Source organism: Chlorocebus sabaeus, chromosome 5, assembly GCF_047675955.1.
Source record: "Chlorocebus sabaeus isolate Y175 chromosome 5, mChlSab1.0.hap1, whole genome shotgun sequence".
NCBI lineage: Eukaryota > Metazoa > Chordata > Mammalia > Primates > Cercopithecidae > Chlorocebus > Chlorocebus sabaeus.
This window is the reverse complement of record NC_132908.1, coordinates 54,947,103-54,973,898: the sequence shown is the minus strand read 5'-3', so window position 1 is coordinate 54,973,898 and position 26,796 is coordinate 54,947,103. Positions and strand designations below refer to the sequence as shown.

General features: G+C 50.1%; 1 protein-coding gene and 1 pseudogene across 1 annotated transcript in view; one reads left to right on the top strand and one right to left on the bottom strand.

Moving 5' to 3' along the window:
• Positions 1–26,438, top strand: part of CNGB1 (cyclic nucleotide gated channel subunit beta 1) — an 88,325-nt gene extending 61,887 nt beyond the window's left edge. Inside the window, exons 25-32 of the mRNA XM_073015419.1 lie at positions 4,075–4,216; positions 4,967–5,126; positions 7,571–7,668; positions 7,762–7,845; positions 11,809–11,927; positions 12,180–12,326; positions 21,607–21,826; positions 25,539–26,438. Coding sequence (XP_072871520.1) covers positions 4,075–4,216; positions 4,967–5,126; positions 7,571–7,668; positions 7,762–7,845; positions 11,809–11,927; positions 12,180–12,326; positions 21,607–21,826; positions 25,539–25,829 — 1,261 coding nt within the window. The 3' untranslated portion in view covers positions 25,830–26,438. The remainder of the gene's footprint in view (positions 1–4,074; positions 4,217–4,966; positions 5,127–7,570; positions 7,669–7,761; positions 7,846–11,808; positions 11,928–12,179; positions 12,327–21,606; positions 21,827–25,538) is intronic.
• LOC103233076 (large ribosomal subunit protein uL24-like) lies at positions 10,019–10,523 on the bottom strand (annotated as a pseudogene).
• Positions 26,439–26,796: the final 358 nt, after the last annotated feature.

The window sequence follows — 26,796 nt, the reverse complement described above, 5'->3', positions numbered from 1 at the left end:
GAGTGAGCAGAGGGAGGGGTCTTGGAAAGCCCACCCTCGTGCTGATGGGAGAGTGCACCGGGAGTGAGAGCAGGCAGCAGACAGCCAGCAAGGGGCGCTGCTGTGTCAGAGAGAGCTGCAAACCCTCCAGACCAACAGGTGGCTTGACCTAGGGGACGGAGGTCAGGGTGGGCAGGAGGGATGTGGGCAGGAGGGATGTGGGCAGGAGGGATGCGCACAGGATGGGGGCTGGGCCTGCAGAATCAGAAGGGAGGCTTGAGGGATGAGGGATGAGGAGTCCCAAGCGTGACTCCTAGAGCTGCCCCCTGGCAGCAAAGACAGGCCAGTTCTCTTTTCTGGGCCTCAGTTCCCTTACCTGCAAAATGGGGCTGCAAATGGGACTCCCACCCTAAAGAGGTGACAGAGGAGTAGACGCTTCTGAGCCCCTGCTGCAGTGCCTGGGCACAGTGGGCGCTCAGTCAGCCGCAGTGAGGATGAGAAGGTGGAAGAAGGAAAGGTCCAGTGGGGAGTTACTCACCGAAGGGTGTCCCACCTCACCCTGGGCTGTGCCCACTAGTGACACAAAATGCCCGTGGTCCAGCTGTCCACCCCCAGGCCCTTGCTCCCAGTTGGGAACAGGTGGGTTGCTTGCACCCAAGGTGGCGGCTTCGTAGAGTGGTTAATTGTACTGAACGTCTCCTCCCAGTATAGATGCCCTAACCTCAGCCACCATGGCTACGGTGGTTGCCTTCTGCCGTGAGCCCTGCCCTGAGGGGGAGCCACACCTTTACAGAGATGTCCCAGGCTGATTTTGGTGGCTCATGTCTAATCCCAGCACTTTTGGAGGCTCAGGCAGGCAGACTGCTTGAGCTCACAAGTTCAAGACCAGCCTGGGCAATATGGCGAAACTTCCCCTCTACAAAAAAATATAAAAGTTAACTGGGCATGGTGGTATATGCTTGTAATTCCAGCTACTCAAGAGGCTGAGATGGGAAGATTGCTCGAACCCGGGAGGTGGAGGTTGCAGTGAGCTGAGATCACTGCACTCCAGCCTGGGTGGCAGAGCGAGACTTTGTCTTGAAAGAGATGTACCAGAGGCCAGGGCTACCCAGGCAGGCAGGAGGGGAGTCCCTGAGAGCCACTGTGGGATGGAGAATATCAGGGATGGGGTCAGGATCTAACGCTTCCCCACGTCACCAGTGGCCCTGTTACCCATTCCCATTCACAGCCCCGCTCCTGAGCCTTGATTAGGCCATGCATTCATTCACTTCTTCATTCATTTAACCCATCACAAGGAGGCAGAGAGGGACTTGAAGGCTCTTTCTCTGCAAAGGGGAGACCACAATTTCAGCATGGAATTGAGCTCTGTGACCTTATCCTTTCTGAGACCCAGTGTTCCCACAGGCACAATGCGGGTAGCTTACATCCAGATTTCTTATGAGAAATAATAAATAAATATGTGTGGCATGTCTAGCCTGGGCCTGAGCAGGTGTCAGTGACCCCTGTGCCTAGCTATGGCTATTGTTAGGGGGGAAGCCAGCATGGCAGGAAAGGAGTTAATAACCTGGGGTATAGAGCTTTTTGGGGGTCACAAACCCACCAGACATCGGAGCTAAAATTTGAGCATATGTTGGCTTTTCTAGGGAAACAGAGCTGGCTTTCTCTAGATTCTCAAAGGGGCTCGTGCCCCAATAAACTAAGAACTCTCTTCCCTGGAGCTAAGACTGGCACATCCGTCACTGAGCAGCTCGGGGAAGGGAGGGTAAGCAGAGCAGGGCGGGGGCAGGGCAGGGGGACAGCTGTCTGGGACCGCCTTCTGCAGGGCCCTCTGCCAGAGGAGCTCGAGCTGCCTAGCAGTGGGAAGGGCACGCTTCCTTGGCAGCAATACTCCTTCCCAAATGACATCCTGCAGGGAACCGCAACATGTGAGCCAAGTACGAGTAATGAAGGAGGATTCCTTAGAAATTCCAGTAGCATGAAGAATAACAACTTTTACAAAGCGAGCATTTGTGGAGTGCTTGCTGGGTGCCAGGGGCTCAGGGTCCCGAGCTCCTACAAATGCTAGGCCCCGCATCCTGCCCCAGTGCTCTCCTGCCCCGTTCTGCCCAGCCTGAAGCACAGAGGGTCCCCACAGACCCAACAGTGTGGAAGACAAGGAGACTATGTGCCATGTCGTTGGAAGATTCCTCCAGCCGGGAACGGTTTGGGAAAGCCAGAGTTTTGTGGACATCACGCCTATGTCGTCTCTCTGTTGGTGGCCCAGCGGCATAAGCACCCAGCTCCCGGACAGCCCAGGGGTTTGCAGAGTTGGGGGTGCTGCTCCGTCCCGCTAAACACTGCTTCGCGCGCCCTCTGATGGCCAGAACCAGTATGACGGGGGTTTGATCGGCCCCTTTTGGGTTCTGAAACTTGCAGGCAACAGGTGATGTGGAGGTGCAGGGCGGCCCGTAGCCCTGCCCAAGGCCCCGCAGCTATCAGAGGCAGAGCCCCTACCACACTCCCCAGCAACCTCTGCTTCCTCCTTCCTGCATGCATTGCACGTTACCTGCCTGTCCCCGCAGTGGACCACGAGCTTCTTGAGGATATGGGCGAGTCTGTTCAGTTGCCTACGGCAGACAACAGGGGCTGTGAAGGCTTTGACAGCTCCCTTGCTGAGAGTCCACCATGTGCCAGACTGTCTTCTAGCATCTCATTTTGTCCTCATGGTCTTCTGTGAGGGACATTCTATTGCCATCCCTATCTTATGGAGAAGGAAACTGACGCTTGGAGAGAGAGAGAGAAATTTGTCCAAGTTATGCAGCTAGAAGGTGGCTGAGCCCAGCCAGCCTGGTCCGGAGCCCGTGTTCTATCTAGGACGCTGCATAAATAGCTGGTGCAGGAAAGCCTGCGGGGACTGCCTGGTCTCTAGGCCCTTCTGACCTAACCTTCGCTGACCCAGAGGAGGGCTCAGCCTGAGGGGTGGACAGGTGTCAGAGGGACCCTTGCAGCTCTGTGATAATCACGCACAAGCTTGGTGGCTTCATGCCTTTTGAGCCGCTATAGTAAAATACATGAGACTGGGTAACTTATAAAGAACAGAAACTTACTTTTCACTGTTCTGGAAGCTGGGAAGTCCAAGATCAAGGTTCTGGCGTCTGGTGAGGGCTGCTCTCTGCTTCTAAGACAGTGTCTTGAATGCCGCAGTGTCCACTAGAGGAGAGGAACACTGTGATCATATGGCAGAAGGCAGAAGGGCCAAAGAACGTGGACATCTTCCACCAGAACCTTTTGTAACAACTTTAATCTATTCATGAGGGCAAAGCCCTCGAGGCCTAAACAGCGCCCAAAGGCCCTACCTCCCGACACCATTGCATTGGGAATTAAGTTTCCAGTGCCTGAATTTCGGGGGACACATTCAGACTAGAGCACTCAGGGCATTTCCTATGCTTTTTACCACACAGTAGGACCGCCTCCCCCATACCTCCCTTCCAGAAGGTTCACAAGCCTGCGTCAGAGGGTTAACTGCTGGTGGATGACATCTCAGAGAAGCAGGCAGCACCCAGCTCTTGCACTTACCAACTAGTGACTATGGGTGTGCCCTTTCCCTTTGGGGGCCTCAGTTTCACTATCTGGAGAATGGATGGGCTGCAGGGGAGTGGGTCAGAAAAAGTCATCCCCAGGATATCTTCCAAACTTGATGTTGCTTTTGCTTTTCATAAGCCAACATGGCAGGTGACAGCAAACGAAAAGACTGGAAATTGAAGGAACACTGAAGGAAATTAAGGGAGTGCAGTCATTAGGAGTTGGAAGACCCTGGTCTGGCCTCCTGCTAACTCTTCCTGGAAATCCCCTAGAGCCTCAGTTTCCACATCTGTAAATGGGGATGGCAACATATCCCTAGAGACACAACCGCACCTAATAGTATTCGTGAACCTGCTCTGCAAATGGCAACGTGCTCTACGCGTGCAGGAGGTGGTTTTTCTTGCATAGATGAGCTGTAAAGGGTTTCTGTCTTTTGCACAACATGCATCTATCAGAGGCGTCTGAGCCAGACCACTCAGGGGCAGCAGAGTGGGGCCTATGATGACCCGTGTTCCCTTTCTCCTCTCTCTCCAGTTATATTCGCTGTTACTACTTTGCTGTGAAGACCCTCATCACCATCGGGGGGCTGCCTGACCCCAAGACACTCTTTGAAATTGTCTTCCAGCTGCTGAATTATTTCACGGGCGTCTTTGCTTTCTCTGTGATGATTGGACAGGTATCGGGGCACCAGCCTGGCTTCCCACCCCACCTGACTGCAGGGCCCCCGCCTACTGTTGCCAGAAATGTCACCCTCTGCGCCCATTCCTTTTGGATTAAGCCTGGGAAAGAGCACTGGACTGAGAGTCAGGGGCCTGGTGCACTGTGCTCTGTGCGGTGGAGGGGGGTGGGGTGAACTCGGCCCTATTCCCTCTCTGAGGTTATTCTCATTTGAAATGTCCGTTCCTCTGGGTGCACTGGGCTGAATGGTTTTCTACCGAGGCTGAGGGAGAAACCCCTGGTGTAGTTGGTGTGTGCCAGGGCAGCATCTTACATTCTGATCGAGACACGAGGTGACAGTCAGAGGTCCTCAACATTACCTTTGAAGGGCCCCGCCCCGAGGAACAGCACACTGGCTTCCTATTTCCTCCAGCATGGAGTCAAAGTGGCCGCCGTCACCGAGGGACTGTGTTGTACCAGAATCAGCCCAGCCCAAGGAGCTTTCCCCACTGCTGTGGTCCCAGGGACCTGAGGCCACCAAGGGGCTGGCAGTCTCCCTCCCTTCCTCTTCCCCACATCCATGCTGGAGGCAGAACTTCCCGTCAGTAGAACTTTCTCTGTGTGAGGACATCTGCCTTCCCTGCTCCCAATGCCCCGCCACGAGCACATGCCCCTGGTCTGTGTGAAGTGACACATCCCAAACCCATGGAATAGCCCCCACTCCCATGACCCAGTGGCTTCCTTGACTTCCCCTAACCTTTCCTCCTAGATGAGAGATGTGGTAGGGGCCGCCACCGCGGGACAGACCTACTACCGCAGCTGCATGGACAGCACGGTGAAGTACATGAACTTCTACAAGATCCCCAAGTCCGTGCAGAACCGCGTCAAGACCTGGTACGAGTACACCTGGCACTCGCAAGGCATGCTGGGTAAGATGGTCACACCCTGACAGCCACCAGCAGCTCCCAGCCAACTCCTGTTGCCTGGTGCCCGGGTGCCCTGCCTTCGGGGCACCTCCCCTGTCCTCTGTGTCTCTGAGGCCCTGAGTACTGGGGCCTCTTTTGGCTGTGTCCCCAACCTTGGTGTGAGAGGGGCCCAGTGGGTCCCCTGAAATGCCTCTAGCAGGGCTGTCATGAGATCCCTGGAGACTTGGGGTCTTGTCTTCTGTGTGCCTGCCCCCCTCGCTTCACCCACCTTGAAATGCATCCCCATGCAAGAGTGAAATGCAGTGTGTGTGTGTGTGTGTGTGTGTGTGTTTATTTATTTATTTGACATGGAGTCTCATTCTGTCACCCAGGCTGGAGTGTAGTGGAGCAATCTCGGTCAACCTCCATCTCCCAGGTTCAAGAGATTCTCCTATCTCAGCCTCCCAAGTAGCTGGGATTACAGGCATGTGCCACCATGCCCAGCTCATTTTTATATTATTAGTAGACACAGGATTTCACCATGTTGGCCAGGCTGGCCTCGAACTCCTGACCTCAGGTGATTCACCAGCCTCAGGCTCCCAAAGTGCTGGGATTACAGGTGTGAGGGCGAAGTGCAGTTTAAATTAGAAGAAGAAGAAGAAGAAGAAGAAGAAGAAGAAGAAGAAGAAGAAGAAGAAGAAGAAGAAGAAGAAGAAGAAGAAGAAGAAGAAGAAGAAGAAGAAGAAGAAGGAGGAGGAGGAGGAGGAGGAGGAGGAGGAGGAGGAGGAGGAGGAGGAGGAGGAGGAGGAGGAGGAGGAGGAGGAGGAGGAGGAGGAGGAGGAGGAGGAGGAGGAGGAGGAGGAGGAGGAGGAGGAGGAGGAGGAGGAGGAGGAGGAGGAGGAGGAGGAGGAGGAGGAGGAGGAGGAGGAGGAGGACTCTCTGTCCCTTCCTTCCTCCCTCCCTTCCTCTCTCTCCCTCCCTCCCTCTCTCTTCCTCCTCTGTCCTCTCTTTCTCTCAAGGACATTGCACGCCCCATGACGGGCGCAACAGGCTTAGCCCTGGATCTCCTGGGGCAGCTCTAGAGCTACATAGCCAGGTTGGGGTCCTGAGTTCATCCCCTGAGCTACAAGACTACGGGCATGTCACTGCCATTTCCTCATCTGTAAAGTTGAGATTATAGTAGGGCACCTCTTGGGTTGCCTAGGGGATTTAGTAAAATAATTTTGCCTTTAATCCCAGCACTTTGGGAGGCTGAGGCGGGAGGATCACTTGAGCCCAGGAGTTCAAGAACAGCCTGGGCTACATGGCAAAACCCCATCTCTACAAAAAGTCAAAAAATTTAGCTGGGCGTGTTGGTGCATCCCTGTAGTCCCAGCTACTCAGGAGGCTGAGGCTGGAGGGTCGCTTGAGTCTGAGGAAGTTGAGGCTACAGTGAGTTGTGACTGTGCCACTGCACTGCACTCACTCTAGCCTGAGTGACAGAGCAAGACCCTGTCTCAGAAAAATAAAAATAAGTCCATGTGCGGTGGCACATGCCTGTAATCCCAGCACTTTGGGAGGCTGAGGCGGGTGGATTGCTTGAGCCCAGGAGTTTTTAGACCAACTTGAGGAACATAGTGAGACCTTGTTTCTAAAAGAAAAAAATTTTTTTTAGCTTCTCAGGGTTCAAAGTATTAAAAACATTATATTTTAATAAAAACTAAAAACTAAGATAGTCTTTATAAAACACTCTATTAAAAAGTGCCTGGCTTGGCTGGGTGTGGTGGCTCACTCCTATAATCCCAGCACTTTAGGAGGCTCAGGTGGGTGGATCACCTGAGGTCAGGAGTTGGAGACCAGCCTGGCCAACATGGCGAAACCCCGTTTCTACTAAAAATACAAAAAATTAGCCAGCCTGGTGGTGGGCACCTGTAGTCCCACAACTTGGGAGGATGAGGCAGGAGAATTGCTTGAACTAGGGAGGTGGAGGTTGTAGTGAACTGAGATCATGCCACTGTACTCCAGCCTGGGTGACAGAGACTCTGTCTTAAAAAAAAAAAAAAAAAAAAAAGAGGGGGGGGTGCCTGGCTCACTGGCTCATAGAAGTGCTCCAGAGACTTTAGTTCTTGCTGATGTTGTCCTTACAGGGCACTGGGAACACAGGTGACCGATAATTGCAACAGTGCAGGGGCTACTAACATAGTAACTGAGTGGGGGATGTCAAGGGAAGGCTTTCAGGAGGAAGTGACATTAGTGCTGGGTTCTGAAGAATGAGTAGGAGTTTGGGAAATGCACAGCGGTGCTCCTGGCAGAGGAAACGGTATTGGCAAAGGCTGGAGTTGAGAGAGGGCGCTCTACAAATCTAGAGTGGTTCTGTACGGCAGGGCAACGGTGTGCCCTGATAAGCCGGTAGGTGGGCACTTGGCCTGTATGTGTGCCTGGGGTGGGGCCTGGCCTTGCCTCTAACCCTTGCCAGGCCTTGTTCACAGATGAGTCAGAGCTGATGGTGCAGCTTCCAGACAAGATGCGGCTGGACCTTGCCATCGACGTGAACTACAACATCGTTAGCAAAGTCGCACTCTTTCAGGTACACCCTTTGGTGCCCTCACCCTCAGGGCTGTGGGAGGCTCAAACCCAATCTTCTCTAAACAGCGTTCCTTTCCCTTCCTCACTGGGATAGGGCTGTGACCGGCAGATGATCTTTGACATGCTGAAGAGGCTTCGCTCTGTTGTCTACCTGCCCAATGACTATGTGTGCAAGAAGGTGAGCTGGCCCGGCAGCCACTGCTGGATCTGGGGTTCACGATCCCCCTGGCTTTCAAGGAGCTGAGCTGGAGGGGCACCTGCCAGCCCAGGGCAGAGTGAGATTGTTGGGGAGGGAGAGGAGTGTCTGCGGCTTTGTGCTGCAGTGACCTGACCAGATCCAAGAGCAGGATCGGATTAGGAGGCTTTGCCAGTTCTATGCAATCAGCACACATGTGCCTCTGGCTTTGCAAAGCATTTCCTCAGCTCCATTGACACAGGACCATGGGGTCCAGGACAAAGACCCCCGCACCTTACAGAAAGAGAAGCCGTGGAGCCTGAAGAGGGGCAGGGCCTTGACTGTGTAGCTGAAACTGTTTCTGCGGTCTCCGTCTTCCCATCAGGAAAATGGGGCAGGAGAAGGGGTGGGTTTAGGTCAGAGGTTGCAAACTGGTGGCCTTTGGGTAAGATCCAGCACACAGGTATTCTGTGGGTTTTTTTTTTCTTTCTAATTTTAAGAAAATGTAGAATTGGTCCCCAACCTTTAAAAATTTGAAGATTTCATATAAAAATTCAGATTTCTGGCTGAAAAGAGACAATCTGCCAGCACTGGATCCACTTCCCAAATGGCAAGAGCCAGCTGGGGTGGAGGAAAGGTTGCCCCAAAGGAGCACATTGTGTCCCTTCCTGATGCCACAGCTCCCACCGCTCCCCACTGCCCCACCCTAGAACCCCCTCCCTGCTCAGCTTCACCCTCTGATCCCAGAAAACATCTGGGGTTGAATCCTGGGGTCTAACAATGTCTAGAGCCCTTTCTGCTCCCTGTCTTTGGGGTTCAAGGTGAGATCAAGGTACTTGGTGAGGGAGGGGAGGGATCAGGAACCCAGGTTTCCAGTCCTCTTGCCCAGAGCTGTTAATAAGCCTGGGTGTGCGTACAGGGGGGAAAGCATTACCCAAGCAGGCTCTGCAAGACTTGGGCACCCCTGTCCCCAAGAAGGTCCCTGTCTCCAGGTTATATGCTGTGTAGCAGTGAAATTTCTGGAAGCAGAGAGCCAGGGTGAAGAGGGGAAAAGGATGCTTCAGAGGGCTGAGGATTTAAAGCTGCAACATTAGGGGCCAAGAGGGGTCTGGGAACAATAGAGTGACTTGCCTGACATTGGAGTCACTTTCTGGCTGTGCAGCCTTGGGCAAGTGGCTTGCCCTCTCTGAGTCCTGCTCATCTCATGGATAAAGTGGGGGATGTTGATAGTACCTCCCTCATGGGGTGGTTGTGAGGGCTGAATAAGATGTGCATACAGAGCTTAACACTGTGCCTGCCACACAGCAGGTGCCAGTGCTGTTGCTGTTATCTTCGTGGGTGATGCGGAGTTTGCTTCAAATGAGAAAAAGTGAATCTAAAGTCTGTGATTGCAAATTAAATTGAGCACTTGGTGAGCACGTGTGAAGGGCGCCCTCTGCTGTCTGGTTTTGCTCTGAAGCGATCTCTCTGAGACACCCTGGGCGCTGGTTAGTGAGGTGAAGGTCCCCTCACCCTTTCACTCTTGTCAGACTAAACAGAAACAGGGAGGCAAACCTCTCTTCCTTTTTGTTAAGGAGGTCATGCATATGTGAAATGCGCAGGAATTTTCTGTCAAATAAGTCAAAAGTGTGACAGTTACTGCCCTTGGTCACTTCCTGGACCCCTTATTTATTTATTTATTTATTTATTTATTTATTTATTTATTTGTTTGTTTATTTGAGACCAAGTCCCACTCTTTCGCCCAGGGTGGAGTGCAGTGGCACTGTCTCAGCTCACTGCAACTTCCACCTCCCGGGTTCAAGCAATTCTCCTACCTCAGCCTCCCAAGTAGCTGGGATTACAGGCATGTGCCACCACCCCCGGCTCATTTTTTTAGTTTTAGTAGAGACAGGGTTTCACCATGTTGGCCAGGCTGGTTTCGAACTCCTGACTTCAGGTGATGTGCCCATCTCGGCCTCCCAAAGTACTGGGATTATAGGCGTGAGCCACCGCACCCGGCCCCCTTTTTAATTATTATTATTATTATTTTCTATAGACCTCCTCTTCCCGTTTTAAACACATGTGAGTCACAGGTAGCTGGCCAGGACAAGGCCCGTGAAGGCATGAGGATTGGAAGGCACGTGGCAGACTAGGTGTTTTTTTTTTTTTTTTTTTCTTTGCTTCAAGTTTTAATCAAAGCTTTTATATAAGATTACTTTATTCCTGCATCTTCTCAATTGTTTCTTCCTTGTATTTGCCCTTTTCCTTTCCTACTTGGTGAGATTTGGCTTTCCGTTCAAGGATCTTTTTGCAGTCTTTGTCCAGTTTTAGCCTAGTGATAACCACCTTGCTGGGGTGAATGCCTACGTGGACCCTTGTGCCATTAGCCTTTTCCCGCTGCACCCGTTTAATGTAGATAACATACTTCTTCCTGTAAACCTGGACTACTTTGCCAATTTGCTGACCTTTATAGTGTCCTCACACAACCTGAACTTCATCATCCTTTCGGATGGGCGTGGATCGCACGTTGTACTTCTGTCTCAGCTCTTTGGAAAGAGGGGAAGACATCATCTTCCTGCGAATGTGGGAAGGTGCATTGAAATGCCTTTTGCGATTCTTGCTTCGGTCGGAAGTCACAAAGGGATTAAACTTCATTTTGGCCGCTCCCGCTTCAGACTAGGTGTTTCTAATTACAGTCCAAAGCAAGCTATTCATTCATGCATGCCTTTGGTTTGACTTGGGATTAAGGCCATTGTATGCATTTGCCAGGCTGCCACGAGACACTGCACAACACCACAAGCTGGGTGGCCTCTCTCCTCGGCTTGTAGGTGGTCATCTCGGTTTTTTTGTGTGTGTGTCTCCTCACATCCTCTTGTCTCTATGCCTGTCTTTGTGTCCACATTTCCATTAGGACACCAGTCCTTTTGGATTAGGTCTAGAAGGACCTCATCTTTAGGAATTACATCTGCAATGACCCTATTCCCAAATAAGGTCACATGCTGAGACGCTGGGGATGAGGATTTCAACATAGAATCTGGGAGGGGTACAGAATTCAACCCACAACAGCCATGAACTCTGGAACCAGATTGTCTGGGTGCAGATCCCAGCTCTTGGGCAAAGAGCGATCTCACCTCCGAGGGTTGTTGAGGATAAGTAGTACACTGCATAAAGCAATCTGGGGCTGGCCATGGTGGCTCACGCCTGTAATCCCAGCACTTTGGGAGGCTAAGGCAGGCAGATCACTTGAGGCCAGGAGTTCGAGACCAGCCTGGCCACCGTGGCGAAACCCTGTCTCTACTAAAAATACAAAACTTAGCCGGGAGCAGTGGCCCATGCCTGTAATCTCAGCTACTTGGGAGGCTCAAGTATGATGCCTGTAATCACAGCTACTTGGGAGGCAGAAGCACGAGAATTGCTTGAACCCAGGAGGCGGAGGTTACAGTGAGCTGAGATCACGCCACTGCGCTCCAACCTGGGCGACAGAGTGATTCCATCTAGAAAAAAAAAAAAAAAAAGGCAATTTGAATACTATCGTTATTGTTATTCCCATTCCTGTTGCAGTTAGCAAATGCTTCCTGAGCCCCTGAAATATGCCAGGTGTAGATATCATTTGATGGTGGGAACTGCTATCTGATTTGCCCTGCCTCCATCAGTGAGTCTAACTGGAAATTTGCAGAATTCCATTATACCTGCACCTCCCAGGTTAGCTGGCACTTCCCATTCCAGGACATCACTAACTCCCCCACTGCAACCCTATCAGTTACGCAGGACATGGGGTAGTCACTCCTTCAAGTCTACAGATGGGGAGACTGAGGCCCGAGAGGGAAGTGACTGCCCCCATACAACACCCCAAGTTGTGGTGGCAGGGCTGGACCCCCAGTGCCTAGGTTCCTCCTTGCGGGACCTCCAGCCTCTGGATCCAACCCTGGCTGTTTCTCTGGTGACGTTGGGGGATGAACAGAGGGACTTGTCCCTTCTCTGTTTCAGGGGGAGATCGGCCGTGAGATGTACATCATCCAGGCAGGGCAAGTGCAGGTCTTGGGCGGCCCTGATGGGAAATCTGTGCTGGTGACGCTGAAAGCTGGATCTGTGTTTGGAGAAATAAGGTCAGAGGCAGCTGGGGTAAAGTGAGGGGCCTGTGGCAAGCGCTGGGAAAGAAGGCGGCCAGCGGGCAGTGAGACTGTCTATGGCTTGGCAGATGCAGCACTGGCACCTGCTGATGTATGCGGGGAGGGGGGTGGGGGAAGGCTCTCATCTGTGTGGGGCCACCACTGTGCTCCACACATGGGAAAGAAAGATCTGAATGTGACCAAAACCACAGTCTCTGAAGGGTCTCCTTCCTCCCTTCTCTGCCCCAGCTTGCTGGCTGTTGGGGGCGGGAACCGGCGCACGGCCAACGTGGTGGCCCACGGGTTTACCAACCTCTTCATCCTGGATAAGAAGGACCTGAATGAGATTTTGGTGCATTATCCTGAGTCTCAGAAGTTACTCCAGAAGAAAGCCAGGTATGTAACTTTTCTTTCATTTAATAGAAAATTGCTAAGGACAATGAATTTCTCTTACATAACCACAGTACCTTTATTTTTTATTTGTTTTTTGAGATGACATCTTGCTCTGTCACCCAGGCTGGAGTGCATTGGAGTGATGATGACTCACTACAGCCTCAACCTCCTAGGTTCAGATGATTCTCCTGCCTCAGCCTCCCATGTAGCTGGGACTATAGGCACATACCACCATGCTCAGCTAATTTTTAAAATTTTTTCTAGAGCTGGGGTCTCACTATATTGCCCAGGCTGGTATCAAACTCCTGGGCTCACATGATCTGCTCTGACCTCCCAAAGTGCTGGGATTACAGGTGTGAGCCACTGCACCTTTAAAATAAGGAAATTTCGTATTGAAACAACACTATTATCTCATTCATAATCCATCTTCAGATTTTGCTAATTCTTCAAGAATATCCTTTGTACCTTTTCTTCTTTTCCATTCCTGAATCAAGTCTAGGATCACATATTGTAATTAAGGTGCAGAGTATTCTTAGTCTTCCTTGATCTGGGATAGTTCTTCAGGCTTTTCCAACCTTTAGTGACTTGGATGTCTTTTGAGCATACAGGCCAGTTATTTTTTATTTGTGTATTTATTTTTTTTGAGACAGAGTCTTGCTCTGTTGCCCAGGCTGGAGTGCCGTGGCACAATCTCAGCTCAGTGTAACCTCTGCCTCCTGGATTCAAGGAATTCTCCTGCCTCAGCCTCCTGAGTAGCTGGGATTACAGGCACATGCCACCACGCCTGGCTGATTTTTGTATTTTTAGTAGAGACAGGGTTTCACCATGTTGGTCAGGTTGGTCTCAAACTCCTGACCTCGTGATCCACCCACCTCAGCCTCCCAAAGTGCTGTGATTACAGGCATGAGCCACCACACCTGGCCCATACAGGCCAGTTATTTTATAGAATGCCCCTCAGTTGGGGTTTGTCTGATGGTTTTCTCGTGATTACCATTCGAGTCTGCATTTTTGGCAGGAAGAACTCAGAAGTGATGTTGCTTCTGCAGCAAATGTATTGAGAGGCACATGATGCCGATTACTCCCAATATTGATTATTTTCACTTTGATTACTTGGTTAAGGTTTCTGTACTATGAACCTATTTTCCCTTAAACCTAATTCCTAAGTAATTAGTGGGGAGTCACCTTCAGACTATGAGGATATCCTGTTCCCCATCAAACTTTTACCCACCACTTTTAGCATCCTTTGATGGTTCCTCTCTATGATAGTTACAAAGAGATTGCTATGATAGTTGTAAAATGGTAATTTTGTAACTCCACTCCTTCCTTGATTATTAACTCGTGGTCAGCTGTATGGAAGAGCTTTTTCTTCTCTCCCACTTGTTTATTCATTTCTCAACGTATATCGGCATGGATTTACTTGATTCCATGAACACTCTGTTAACAATTATTATTTTGATGCTCAAATTGGTCCAATTTGGCCCTGGGCACTTTTTCAAGGTGGCTCATTTGTGACCTTTGTGATATCCCTGTCATATTTGAGCACTTCCTTGCTTACTCAAGTAACAGTAAGCCACAACCAGATGCCCTGGTTCATCTTGTACATCCCTTGCGGTATCCTGGAAATGGCAGTTTTCTCCAAGGAGGCTTGATTCCTTTTACTGCGGGATGGTTTTTAGAAACCAAGATCTGAGTCGTAGGAGCACTCATTGCTACTGGAGTGCTACAGGCCTCTGCAGCAGACGGAACCAAGAAACACACCCACATACACACCAGGATGTGTAAATACAAATATATTTATATAAAATACATATATAATATATATAAAATATACACACACATATACATATATATGCCAACATCAATTTTTCTGTTTTTCTACTGATTGATCTATCTATAAAACAATTTCAATCCAGCACCACAGAATTAATTATTTTTTAATTTTAATTTAATTTTATTTTTTGAGACAGAGTTTCACTCTTGTCACCCAGGCTGGAGTGCAGTGGCAGTGGCGCCATCTCAGCTCATTGCAACCTCTGCTGGGATTAAAGGCATGTGCCACCACACCTGCCTAATTTTTGTATTTTCAGCAGAGATGGGGTTTCACCATGTTGGCTAGACTGGTCTCGAATTCCTGACCTCAGGTGATCTGCCTGCCTCGGCCTCCCAAAGTTGCTGGGATTATAGGTGTGAGCCACTGTGCCCTGCTACCACATATTAGAATTCATTCTAATATTCTCCCTTTTCATACTTGTAAATCTCTTCTCCAACACTGAGCAGTACAGAGAAGTTCATTTCAGAATTTCTAGCCCATGTCACTGTAAAAACAAAGAGTAAGGCTTCTAGGTAGAGTTCAGTACTGGATGCAGCTCTTCTGTCTTTAGCCCGAGTATATATGATGTAAGTGTTATGTTCAAAGTTATCTGGAGTCCTTCTCTTCCTCCCCCACCCTTTAATGTGGTTACTTTATTCATCTGAAATACAGGTAAGTTCACTTATTTCAGTTTACATTCCATTTAGGGCTCCTGCCACCCTGATCTTTGTTGACTTTTTCTTGTTTTATGTATGTAGAACATTAACATGTTCCTGAAGGTCAGCACTCTGCAAAATGGGGCACTCAGAAAAGCGTCCCAACTCTCCCTGTCCCCATTGCCCCCTGACTGCAACCCCCATTATTACGTGATTCGTTGCATCAATTTCTGCCTTTTCTTTCCTCTGCTTACTTTTGCAAAAATAGACAGATCCACAAACATTTTCTTTTTTCTTTTTTGAGATCAAGTCTCGTTCTGTAGCCCAGGCTGGAGTGCAGTGGTTTGATCTTGGCTCACTGCAACCTCCACCTCCCAGATTCAAGTGATTCTCCTGCCTCAGCCTCCTCAGTAGCTGGGATTACAGGCATCCACCACCATGCCTGGCTAATTTTTGTATTTTTAGTAGAGATGGAGTTTTGCCATGTTGTCCAGGCTTGTCTCGAACTCCTGACCTCAGGTGATCTGCCTGCCTCTGCCTCCCAAAATTCTGGCATTACAAGTGTGAGCCATCACGCCCAGCCCAAACATTTTCTTATTTCTTCTTTCTTGCACAAAATGTGGCATGCTGTAGATTCTTGTTGTACTTTACTTTGTTTCCACATGACGACAAAACCCGGAAATCATCGTCTATCAGTGCAGAGTCAGTTTCCTCATTCCTTTCCACAGTGGCAGAACATTCCTGTAAATGGGCATTTAGGGTATTTCCAAAATTTTGCAATTACAGACAGTGGTGCAATGAATAACTGTGTGCATCTGTATTTTGCATTGTTGGGGAACACGTCATTCTTTTTAGAAAAGCCAGTTTTTGTTTTCAAACCCTTAAGATCAGGTTTCAAATTGAGCGACAGGCATCGTGGGATGGCAGGAACCCCACAATAGGTCTGGGATGCTGGCGGGGCTCAGGTCCCTTCCATGTGAGGTGCTGGCTGTGTGACTTTGAGGAAGTTGTTTAACTTTTCTGGTCTCAGTTGTCTCCTATGTAAAATAAAGGTCATAACCCCTACTTTGCTGCTGTAATTTTTTTTTTTTGAGATGGAGTCTTGCTCTGTTGCCCAGGCTGGAGTGCAGTGGCACAATCCTGGCTCACTGTAACCTCCGCCTTCTGGGTTTAAGCGATTCGATTCTCCTGCCTCAGCCTCCCCAGTAGCTGGGACTACAGGCATGTGCCACCACACCCGGCTAATTTTTGTATTTTAAGTAGAAACGAGGTTTCACCATGTTGACCAGGCTGGTCTGGGACTCCTGACCTCAGGTGATCCGCCTGCCTCGGCCTCCCAAAGTGCTGAGATTACAGGTGTGAGCCACTGTGCTTGGCCTGCTGCTGTGAAAATCAAATAGTGTGCGGGAATGTCTCCGGTGGGGTGCCTGTCATGTCAGAGAGCTCAGTGCATGTTAATAACGATCCCTTCAGGCCAGGTGCAGTGGCGCATGATTGTAATCGCAGCACTTTAGGAGGCTGAGGCGGGAGGATCACTTCAGCCCAGAAATTTAAGGTTAAAGTGAATTATGATCGTGCCACTGCACTCCAGCCTGGGTGACAGAGCAAGACCTTGTCTCTAAAATAAATAAGCAATTGTTCCTCTGTAGCCATCAAATTCACCTTATAATTTTTCAATTGGCTAAAACCTTTTTAATCCACATATCTGGGTTTTCCTCCTTGTCTTGTATCACATATTCTTATCTTCCCCTTCATTCTATACAATGACACCAGAAATAAACTGCACAGAGAGTTGCCATAATAAAGGGAAGAAACTCACCAGCATCCATTCCTACAGCACAGTGATGTATCGAGTACACAGTGCTGAGTTCTGGGAACACAGCAAGGACCAAACAAAACTCACATTCTAGTCAGGGAACCAACAATGGAAAGATGAGTGATGATGTGATGTGTCTGGCTATGAGGAAACAAAGCCACAGGAGGAGCGGAAGTGACGGAGTGTTGCCTGAGATAAGCTGGTTGGGGAAGCTGCTCTGAGCAGGTGGCATTTCAACAAGACCTGTACAAAGCAAAGGAGTGAGCTGGCGGACTGATGGCTGGGAACAGCATTCTGGGCAGAGGGAACAGCATGTGCAGAGGCTCTGAGGAGGAGCAGGCTTAGTGTGTGGGTGGCACAACACCGAGAAAATTAGCATAGCTTGGTGTGGGATCAGGGGAGTGTAGGGGAAGAGATTGGGTCGGACCTCAGAGAGAGATGGGAGCTACGGCGAGTTTTACACAGAGGAGTGACTTGAAGTTCCTTAGGTTTTCACAGGAGCCCTTTAGCAGCTTCAAGGTAAAAGGAGGTAGTTTTGATGTCCAAGCATCATACACACAAGACACTGAGGTCCCCTGGGGAAGGAAGCTGCCCCAAAACTCACCTGGTTGCTCTCAAGGAACCCACTGGGCCCTTCCAAAACCCAGGTCTATCTGAATTTCTCCCACCAAATCTCCCCACGTTCCCCACCACATCAGTGGTGTGTGCCAGCGCTTCCTCTCCTGAGGGACAGGGAGGTAGAGTGGACCCTTGTGATTCATGGACTCCATATTTGCAAATTCGCCTCCTCACTGAAATGGACTCGTAACGCCAAGATCAACACTAACAGACTTTTGTGGTAATTCAAGGACATGCCCAGAGCAGTAAAATACTTGAGTCACCCCAAGTGCACGTTCCCCGCTGAAGTCCCAGTTCTGCCTTCTGGTTTCAGCTCTTGTACTGCAAACAGGTATATTTTTATGGTCCATTTAATGCCACTTTTTTTTTTTTTCATTTTTGTGCTTTTTGTTGGCGATTGCACTGTTTAAAATGGCCCCCAAGCATAGCGTTGAAGTGCCGTCTTGTGTTCCTAAGCACAAGAAGTCTGCAATGTCCCTTACGCAGTAAATATGTGTGTTAGATAAGTTTCATTCAGGCATGAATTACAGTGCTGTTGGCTGTGTGTTCAATGTTAATAAAACAACAATCTATATTTAATAAGATGTCTTTAGCCGGCACAGTGGCTCATGCCTGTAATCCCAGAACTTTGGGAGGCTGAGGCAGGCGGATCACCTGAGGTCAGGAGTTCGAGACCAGCCTGGCCAACATGGTGAAACCCCATCTCTACTAAAACTACAAAAATTGGCAAGGCATGGTGGTGGGCACCTATAATCCCAGCTACCCGGGAGGCTGAGGCAGGAGAATGGCTTGAACCTGGGAGGCAGAGTTTGCAGTGAGCTGAGATCATGCCACTGTACTGCAGCCTGGGTGACAGAGTGAGACTCTGTCTCAAAATAATAATAATAATAGTAATAATAATATAATAATGTCTTTAAAAAGAAACACACATAAGACAAGTTTATTATTATTAATTTTAGAGACAGGGTTACACTCTTTCACCCAGGCTGGAGTACAGTGACATGATCATAGCTCACTGCAGCCTCGAACTCCTGGGCTCAAGAGCTCTCCCGCCTTGGCCTCCCAGTGTTCTGGGACTGTGTGCGAGCCACCACGCCTGGCCGTTTATGTATTATGGTTCACGAATGTTGTGATGAGAGATTTGTAGGAATCTAGCCTTGTATTTCCCCTAGCAACAATGTTTCCGTACTTGCTAATTCGGTGTTCACAGAGATCTCATAGGATATAATTACTACAAATCATGAGATTCAACTCTGCTTGTGGCTGAAAACTAGTGCCAGGTCTCCCCACCCTCTCTTCTTGCCCCCGCCCCCACGAGGAGGAACAAAGCTCAGGAAAGTCATGCTTTTAGCTGTTATCCCATCCTCCTGGGTGGGTTAGGCAAGAGTTTGGCAAATCAGATGGGACCCCAAAGGCCCTCCCAAGAGCCGTGCAGAGGCCCCCATTCCTGACAGTGCCTGTGCACCTGTGTCCATACTGAGAAGGCTGAGGTGTGGGTGGGAGGCAGCCAGGCGAAGGAGTGGAGCTAACAGGCCTCACAGCAACATGGTGGGGCGTGGGATGGGGGGCCCAGCCATGAGTCATCAGAGTGGCTGTTTGCTGGCCAGGCCAGCTTGACCAGAGAGGCAGGGGATTGTGTGTGAGCTCTGCTCATCAGGGGAGATACACTCTCTGAGAACCATAGTTCTGGGGACATCTGAGTTGGTGAGGGCCACGTGTGGGATTCTGTCCAAGCTCCCTGCTTTGCAGATGGGGGACCCGAGTCCCCAAAGAAGTGAAGTGCTCAGATCTCTGGCTTGACCACTTCAAGAAAGAGAATGAAGAGGTCTTATGTGGGTCACTTGCTCCAGGCTGATTGCTCAATCTCAGTTATAGGGAAGCATACATTATCAGAAAATGAGGACAAATTTCCCTCATCTGGAAATGCCCCAGAAGCCAGCTCAATGTTTCCAAACAGAGACAGCTATTAGCAATCAGCAAAGGTCCTATAAATAGTTATTTTGTTAGAAAGAAAAAGATAGTTCATTTTCACAGCACCCTCAGCCTTCCTGTGGGCTGTCACATCGTGAATTATGGACTCAAATAACATGGGGGACGGTGCCGAGCTGGCGCGTGTCAGAGGCGTCTGGTGAATTATCATGTTTGTGTTCTCCTGGGGGATCTCCAGCTAGAAATGCAAATCTTGGGCAATTAATATCAATATGCACCATTTAAACCCATTGCCTCTGATTAGATAAGCAGCCAGTAATGGCCTCATTTTTAAACAAACAAGTTTTGCTGGAGCCCTGATGAATGAATTTGCCAATTCATTGTCTAGGCCCGCTGGTTGCAGGCAGAATTCATTTGTTCTTGAGACAAACTGCTTACCATACGTTTGTAGTGTGAAAAATTCCCGGTAAAAAGGTAGGGCTCTCTTTGATGGAAAAATCTACCCTTATCTAGAGAAACAGGGGGGTACATACCATTAGATGTGGGTGGCAATTCTGCTTCTGCCACTTCCTGGTAACCTTGGGCACATCAGTCCCCCTGTTCTGAGTCTCAATTTCCCCAACTGTCAGAGGCACAGTAATCTCAGCCCTTCCCATATCACAGGAGTGATATGTCAGTGTCCAGGAAGATAATGATGTAATGTCGCTTTGTAATCATTAATATCTGGGGCACCGGGGTCAGAAGTGTGGGTTTGAATTCTAGCTTTGCTGCTTCTTAGCTGTGTGGCCTTGGGAAAGTTACTCACCCCCTCTGAACTTCTATACCCTCATTTGGAAATGAGGATGAATAATAAGACCTACTTATGGGGATTGTTGTGAGACTTAAATGAGAGAGTATGTATTAGCATAACAGTATTACCACAAATTTAACCATTTAAAATCACACACATTCGCGATCTCAGTTTCTGTGGGTCAGAAGTCTGGACATGGCTTAGCTAGGTCCTCTGCAAGATTGTCATCAAGGTGTTTTCCAAGCAGGCTCTCATCTCAAGTCTGGATAGGGGAAGGACCCACTTCCAGGATCACAGGGCTGTTGGTGTAATTCAGTTCCTTGGGGTTGTAGGACTGGGGCTCCAGTTCCCACTAGCAATTGGCCAGTGGCTGGCCTCAGGTGCTTGCCATGTGGACCTTCTCTAACACAGCCGGCTGCTCCCTACATCAAAGTCATCAAGGGAGGCCAGGCACTGTGGCTCATGTCTGTAATCCCAACACTTTGCGAGGCCATGGCAGGAGGATCGCTTGAGCCCAGGAGTTCAAGACCAGCGTGAGCAACACAGGGAGACCCCGTCTCTATTACTTAAAATAAAAATCAAATAAAAAATAAATAAAGTCAGCAAGGGAGAGTCCCCTTGCAAGACAGAGCTCTATCACAATCCTGTGTGATATATTCCACCAGTGATAGCCCTTGTTGTATTCTATTGGTTAAAAGCAAGACACATACCCCACTCATCCTCAAGGGAAGGGGACCACACAGAGGCGTGAACACCAGGAAGGGGGTAATAGGGGCCATTGAAGGGTGCCTGTAAAGGATGGAGCAGAGGGCCTGGCACATATAGACACTCAATACATGCTGATAATTGTGATGGTAATGATGGGGAGGTGACAGTGAAGCAGAAGGAGAAGGAAAGAGCTTTGGTTCCTTTTCCACCTGGGCATCTTATTCCCAATTCCCTATGTGAAAGTGTCCTTCAGGATTTCCTAACTCTTCTACTGGTTAAAAAAAAGAAAGAGGCCAGGCATGGCGGCTCACACCTGTAATTGCAACACTTTGGGAGGCCAAGGCAGGCGGATCGCTTGAGCCCAGGAGTTTGAGACCAGCCTGAGCAACATGGCAAAACCCTGTCTCTACAAAAAAAATAAAAAATTGTGGTTGTGGTGGTGCATATCTGTAGTTCCAGCTGCTCGGGTGGGAGGATTGCTTGAGCCATGGAGGTCAAGGCTGCAGTAAGCCATGATCACGCCACTGCACTCCTGCCTGGGTGACAGAGCCAGACCCTGAGAGAGAGAGAGAGAGAGAGAGAGAGAGAGAGAGGAAGAGGAGAGGAGAGGAGAGGATTCAGAAGAGAGAGGAGAGAGGCGAGAGAGAGAGAGACAGAAAGGAAAGAGAGAGAATTTCCTAGCTGTGTGACCTCAGACAAGTTATTCTTGACCTCTCTGAGCATCACTTTCCTCATCTCTAAGGTACAACAGACAGTAAGACCCACCTCATTACAGTGGTTCTGATTCTTCAATGAGATGCAGTGCATAAAGTACTAAACACGACACTTGGCTCTCTACAATCACCAGCCAAAATCACCACCACCACACCGCTCCAGCTTAAAGGAGGCTACACAAGCGAGCCTTTCTTTTCCCCCAGCGTGCGTCTGTGATGTAAGTGGATGCTGCTTTCTTCCAGGCGTATGCTGAGAAACAACAACAAGCCCAAGGAGGAGAAGAGCGTGCTGATCCTTCCGCCCCGGGCGGGCACCCCGAAGCTCTTCAGCGCTGCCCTCGCTGTGACAGGAAAGATGGGTGACAAGGGGGCAAAAGGCGGCAAACTTGCTCACCTCCGGGCCCGGCTCAAAGAACTGGCTGCGCTGGAGGCGGCTGCAAAGCAGCAAGAGTTGCTGGAACAGGTAATGTGGTTGGGGACCCAGCCACCACACCCATTTTGGATATGTGCCAGGGAAAAGGCCGAGGGGTCTCCAAGAGTGGGCCACACGTTTAGTTTTAGGGTCTTCCCCGTCCTTTTTCTATCAGTCAGGACTCATTTGGTTACCAGTGACAGAGTGCAAGCTCAAATCAGCTTGAGAAAAAGGGGAATCAGGGGTCAAGTAATCGAAAAGTTCAGGAAAGCCTGGATCCAAAAGCCTGAATGATGCCAACAGGACGAGTTTTCCCACTGTATCATCTCTGCTTTATTCAGCAATGGTTTTATCTCCAGGCAGGTTCTCAAGAGTTCTAGGATGACATCCTCCTGGCATAGCAACTCCAACAGAAAGAAAGCACCTCTTTCCCAGGGATTCTAGCAAAAGTTCCGGGACTCACTGTCATTGGACAGAATTGGGTCACATACCAATTCTTGGGCCATTCGGTGTGACCAGGGCACTGTGGTGTTCTAAAGAGGCCTAGGTCACATACCCACCCCTGGACTGAGAGTAGGCTGGGAGCAGGATCTCTAAAAGACAGTCTTGATACTGTTGCAGAGGTTAGAGGAGAAGGTGTGAGAAGCAAATGTCCCTCCCCAGAAGACAGTGTGTTCTCATATTTAATACTGTATCTGTGGCAATTTAAGATATTTGGGTCAGGCATGGTAGCTCACACTTGTAATCTCAGAACTTTGAGAGGCCAAGGCAGAGGATCTCTTTAGGCCTGGAGTTCAAGACCAGCCTGAACAACATAGCGAGAACTTGTCTCTACAAATTTTTTCTTTTTTGTTTTTAATTAGCCAGGCCTAGTGGCACATACCTGTGGTCCTAGCTACTTGGGAGGCTGAGTTGGGAGCATCACTTGAGCCCAGGAAGTCAAGACTGCAGTGAGCTATGATTGCACTATTGCACTCCAGCCTGGGTGACAGAGTGAGACCCTGTCTCAAAAAATGAAAAATAAAACTTTGAAAGTAAAATCCTCTCACACAGGCACAGTGCCTATACCCCCATAAATCTATGGGGGACATTAAAATTAGTTCTGGGACTTTTTTCTGTGACCAAAGCCAAGAATACCAAGTAGAACAATTACACTAATTATGTTCGTTCATGGCTGTCCCTTAGGAAGGCTGCTGGGGAACTGGAGAGGGACTGGGGTTAGGCAGACTGGGGTTAACAGTCTACACAGCAGAGTTCAAAGGAGCCCAGTGAACTCAGTCTCAATCCAGCCCGGTGTCAAAGTCCAGGAGACCCATCCAGAGGTTGTTGGACAGTAGAAGTCTGGTGAGTGACATCAAAGCCATCTGGGGTACCAAGACATTCTCCAGATATAGCCACCAATGGCTCCAGACTGAGGAAAGATGTGATCGCCTGGCTCACAAACTGTCAAGGTCAAGGTGGAGCTGGCAAATGGGGGTCTTCAGCGCTGGCTGCTGTGAGGGCTGACTAGACAGGAACTCCAAGGGTGCCCTCAGCACACTGAGAGCTTCAGCTGGGGCGGGCTTGTGGCTCCTAAGTGGTAGCTCTTCAACAAGGCAGCTTTAAGATGGGAATTAAACTTGCATGAGTGTTCCATTAAAAGGCACTTCCTTTCCAAATCAGAACAACCAGGGCAGAATGGCAGAGTGCAGGGAGCTCTTAACTAGACATCCAGAGACACAAGTCCAAATCCAAGCTCTGTCACCACTAGCTCCATGACCCAGGAAGCCCCTCAAGCTTTTTGAGACTTGAATTACTGAGGGTTGCCTCAGGAGGTCGTAAAGATCAAGCAGGATACCTTGGAGGCCTTTTAGAAAAGCATGTTGAACACAGCAAAGCACTTTTCTGACTTCCCATGATGCTGCTGGTTCCAGCCAGAGCGCCATGCTTCAGGAAGTCCCACAGTGCTCACCATCTGAGCATCCTGCCCTGGAAATGCGTTGTCAAGAGTTTAGGGTGGGCTGGGCGCAGGTGGCTCACCCCTGTAATCCTAGCACTTTGGGAGGCCGAGGCGGGCAGATCACTTGAGGTCAGGAGTTCAAGACCAGCCTGGCCAACATGGTAAAATCCGGTCTGTACTAAAGATACAAAAACTTAGCCAGGCATGGTGTCATGCACCTGTAATCCCAGCTACTCGGGAGGCTGAGGCAGGAGAATTGCTTGATCAAAGGCAGAAGTTGCACTGAACTGAGATCACACCACTGCGCTCCATCCTGGGTGGCAGAGCAAGACTCGGTCTTAGAAGAAAGAAAAAAAGAAAGAAAAGAAAAGAAAGAAGGAAGGAAGGAAAAAAGAGAGAGGGGGAGGGAGGGAGAGAGGAAGGAAGGAAGGAGGAAAGGAAAGGAAAGGAAAGGAAAGGAAAGGAAAGGAAAGGAAAGGAAAGGAAAGGAAAGGAATAGAGTTTAGGGTAACAGGCAAGGGTGGGACAGGGGCACCAAAACATACAGAAATACTGAGACAGAAGGGGAAGCATATCCCAAGAGAGGCCTTGGGTTCTCGGAGCATTTTGGCTGCACTCTCTCCATTTTTTTCTTTCAATATCCTACGACTTGAGCAAATGGTGCAGGTCTCTCCACACAAGCACGTTGACTGCTCTCACTTGAAACTCACAAGCACCACTTCACACGGGTCTTGGGCAGCTGAGGATCATTCCGGCCTCCTCTGGGGGCTGCTCCCTCTCCAGTTTCCTTCCTTGCAGAGATGGGATCAGGCAGAGTGGGAGGGGCCACAGGTATCCACAAAGGCTTGGTTTAATTACCCAGTCCCCTACTGATGCGAAGCCCATGGCCATCGCTTGTGGGAGGCAGCACAGGCTGGAGGCTGGAGGTATCCATCAAGTCTCCACATACAGGGTCAGAGCAGCCCAATACCAGGGGTACCCAGTCCTAGGCTATCCCTGAAGATCTCAACCTTTGAGACCTTCCAGAAAGGGGGCCCAGTCCCAGCAGCCTCTCCCCTCATCACTTTTTACCCTGTTTGCTTGGAGTTTTTTTCATCCACTCCAGGAGTGCCCATCCCTGATAACAGATGGCTCAGCCTTTGCAGAGGCCTTGTGGGTACTCCCTCAGAGTCACTGCCTGGCTTGCTTCAGCAGCTCGGGGGAGGGGCCCTGAGCTTGAAACAACAGCCTCATCCCAGCTTCCAGCCCCACAGCCTAGATCTAAAACATGCCAAGACTTTCCATGAAATCCAACCGGGACGGCCGGGCGCGGTGGCTCAAGCCTGTAATCCCAGCACTTTGGGAGGCCGAGAACGGCGGATCACGAGGTCAGGAGATCGAGACCATCCTGGCTAACACGGTGAAACCCCGTCTCTACTAAAAATACAAAAAACTAGCCGGGCGAGGTGGCGGGCGCCTGTAGTCCCAGCTACTCCGGAGGCTGAGGCAGGAGAATGGCGTAAACCCGGGAGGCGGAGCTTGCAGTGAGCTGAGATCCGGCCACTGCAGTCCAGCCCGGGCTACAGAGCAAGACTCCGTCTCAAAAAAAAAAAAAAAAAAAAAAAAATCCAACCGGGACTTTTAATCTGTACACTTCCCCATAATGTAGTTTGTTTCTCCTAAATAACGCCCATGCAGCTCCACCCCACCCACTAGATTTCACCCGCTATGTGTTCCGCTGTCCTCTTTGGGGGCCCAAAAAGGCTGGAACAGGGAGGTGTCCAAGACCCTTCCAAGACCCCTCCCAGAGTCTGTGCCTCACGAGCCACCCTTTCTGGATTCCAGGCCAAGAGCTCGCAAGATGCCAAGGGAGAGGAAGGCTCGGCCGCCCCAGACCAGCCCACGCCCCCAAAGGAGGCCACCCCCGACCCACCCGCGCCCCAGACGCCCCCCGAACCGCGCTCTCCACCGCGCTCTCCACCGCCTGCCTCCCTTGGGAGGCCCGAGGGAGAAGAGGAGGGGGCGGCCCAGCCTGAGGAGCACTCGGTGAGGATCCGCATGAGCCCAGGCCCGGAGCCCGGCGAGCAGATCCTGTCGGTGGAGATACCGGAGGAAAAGGAGGAGAAGGTGGAGTAAGGTGTGGTGAGGCAGCTCCCACGCGCAGTTCCGGCAGGTGTGCCCCCAGTGCCCGCTGCGCCCCTGCGCCCCAGCTTCCCCCATGGCCCAAGAGGAGATGCTTTTCCGCAGTCGTGGCCTCAGTGGCTGCAGCTCTGACCGCCCTGCCAGCACGCCAGCCCCGACTCAGCTCCTCGCGGGCTGGGCCTGAGCGCGCCACATTTCATCAAGTGTTCCAGTCCCTGAGCTCTCAGTATCAGTTGAGAGCCCTGCCTTTTCCTGACTGTTCCGTTTTTTAAGAACAAAATGATGTTCCACTTTTAAAGTTCATGGGTGGGGGATAAAATGAGGCTCCAATATATGGGAAGCTTTGTTGAAAAAGTAAAGGGTTATTGAATGTGTGGGGTTTCCCCTCAGGAATTTGTCTAACACATTTCAAGGATAGAAAATACTTCACGGCCGGGCATGGTGGCTCATGCCTATAATCCCAGTGCTTTGGGAAGTCGAAGGAGGAGGATCACTGGAGGCCAAGAGTTGGAGAGCAGACTGGGCAACATAGCGAGACCCCATCTCAAACAAAAACGAAACAAAAAAAAAACAATAGCCAGGTGTGGTGGTGTGCACCTGTAGTCCCATCTACTGGAGAGGTTGAGGCAGGAGGATGGCTTGAGCCCAGGAGTTTCTGACTGCGGTGAGCTGGACACAGTGAGGCCCTGTCTCAAAGAACTAAAAGATAGCCAGGCACAGTGGTTCACATCTGCAATCCCAGCACTTTGGGAAGCTGAGATGGGAGGATTGTTTGAGACCAGGAGTTCAAGATCAGCCTGGGCAACATGTTGAGACCCCATCTCTACAAAACAGCAGCAGAAACAAAAGCAAACAACAACGTACACAAATAAAGAAACAAAGAAAGGAGGGCAGCCAAGCTGTTCAGCTGAGAATTACCTGGTTCTGAGCTGAGCTTGGGACACTGTTTTCCTTTGCGGGC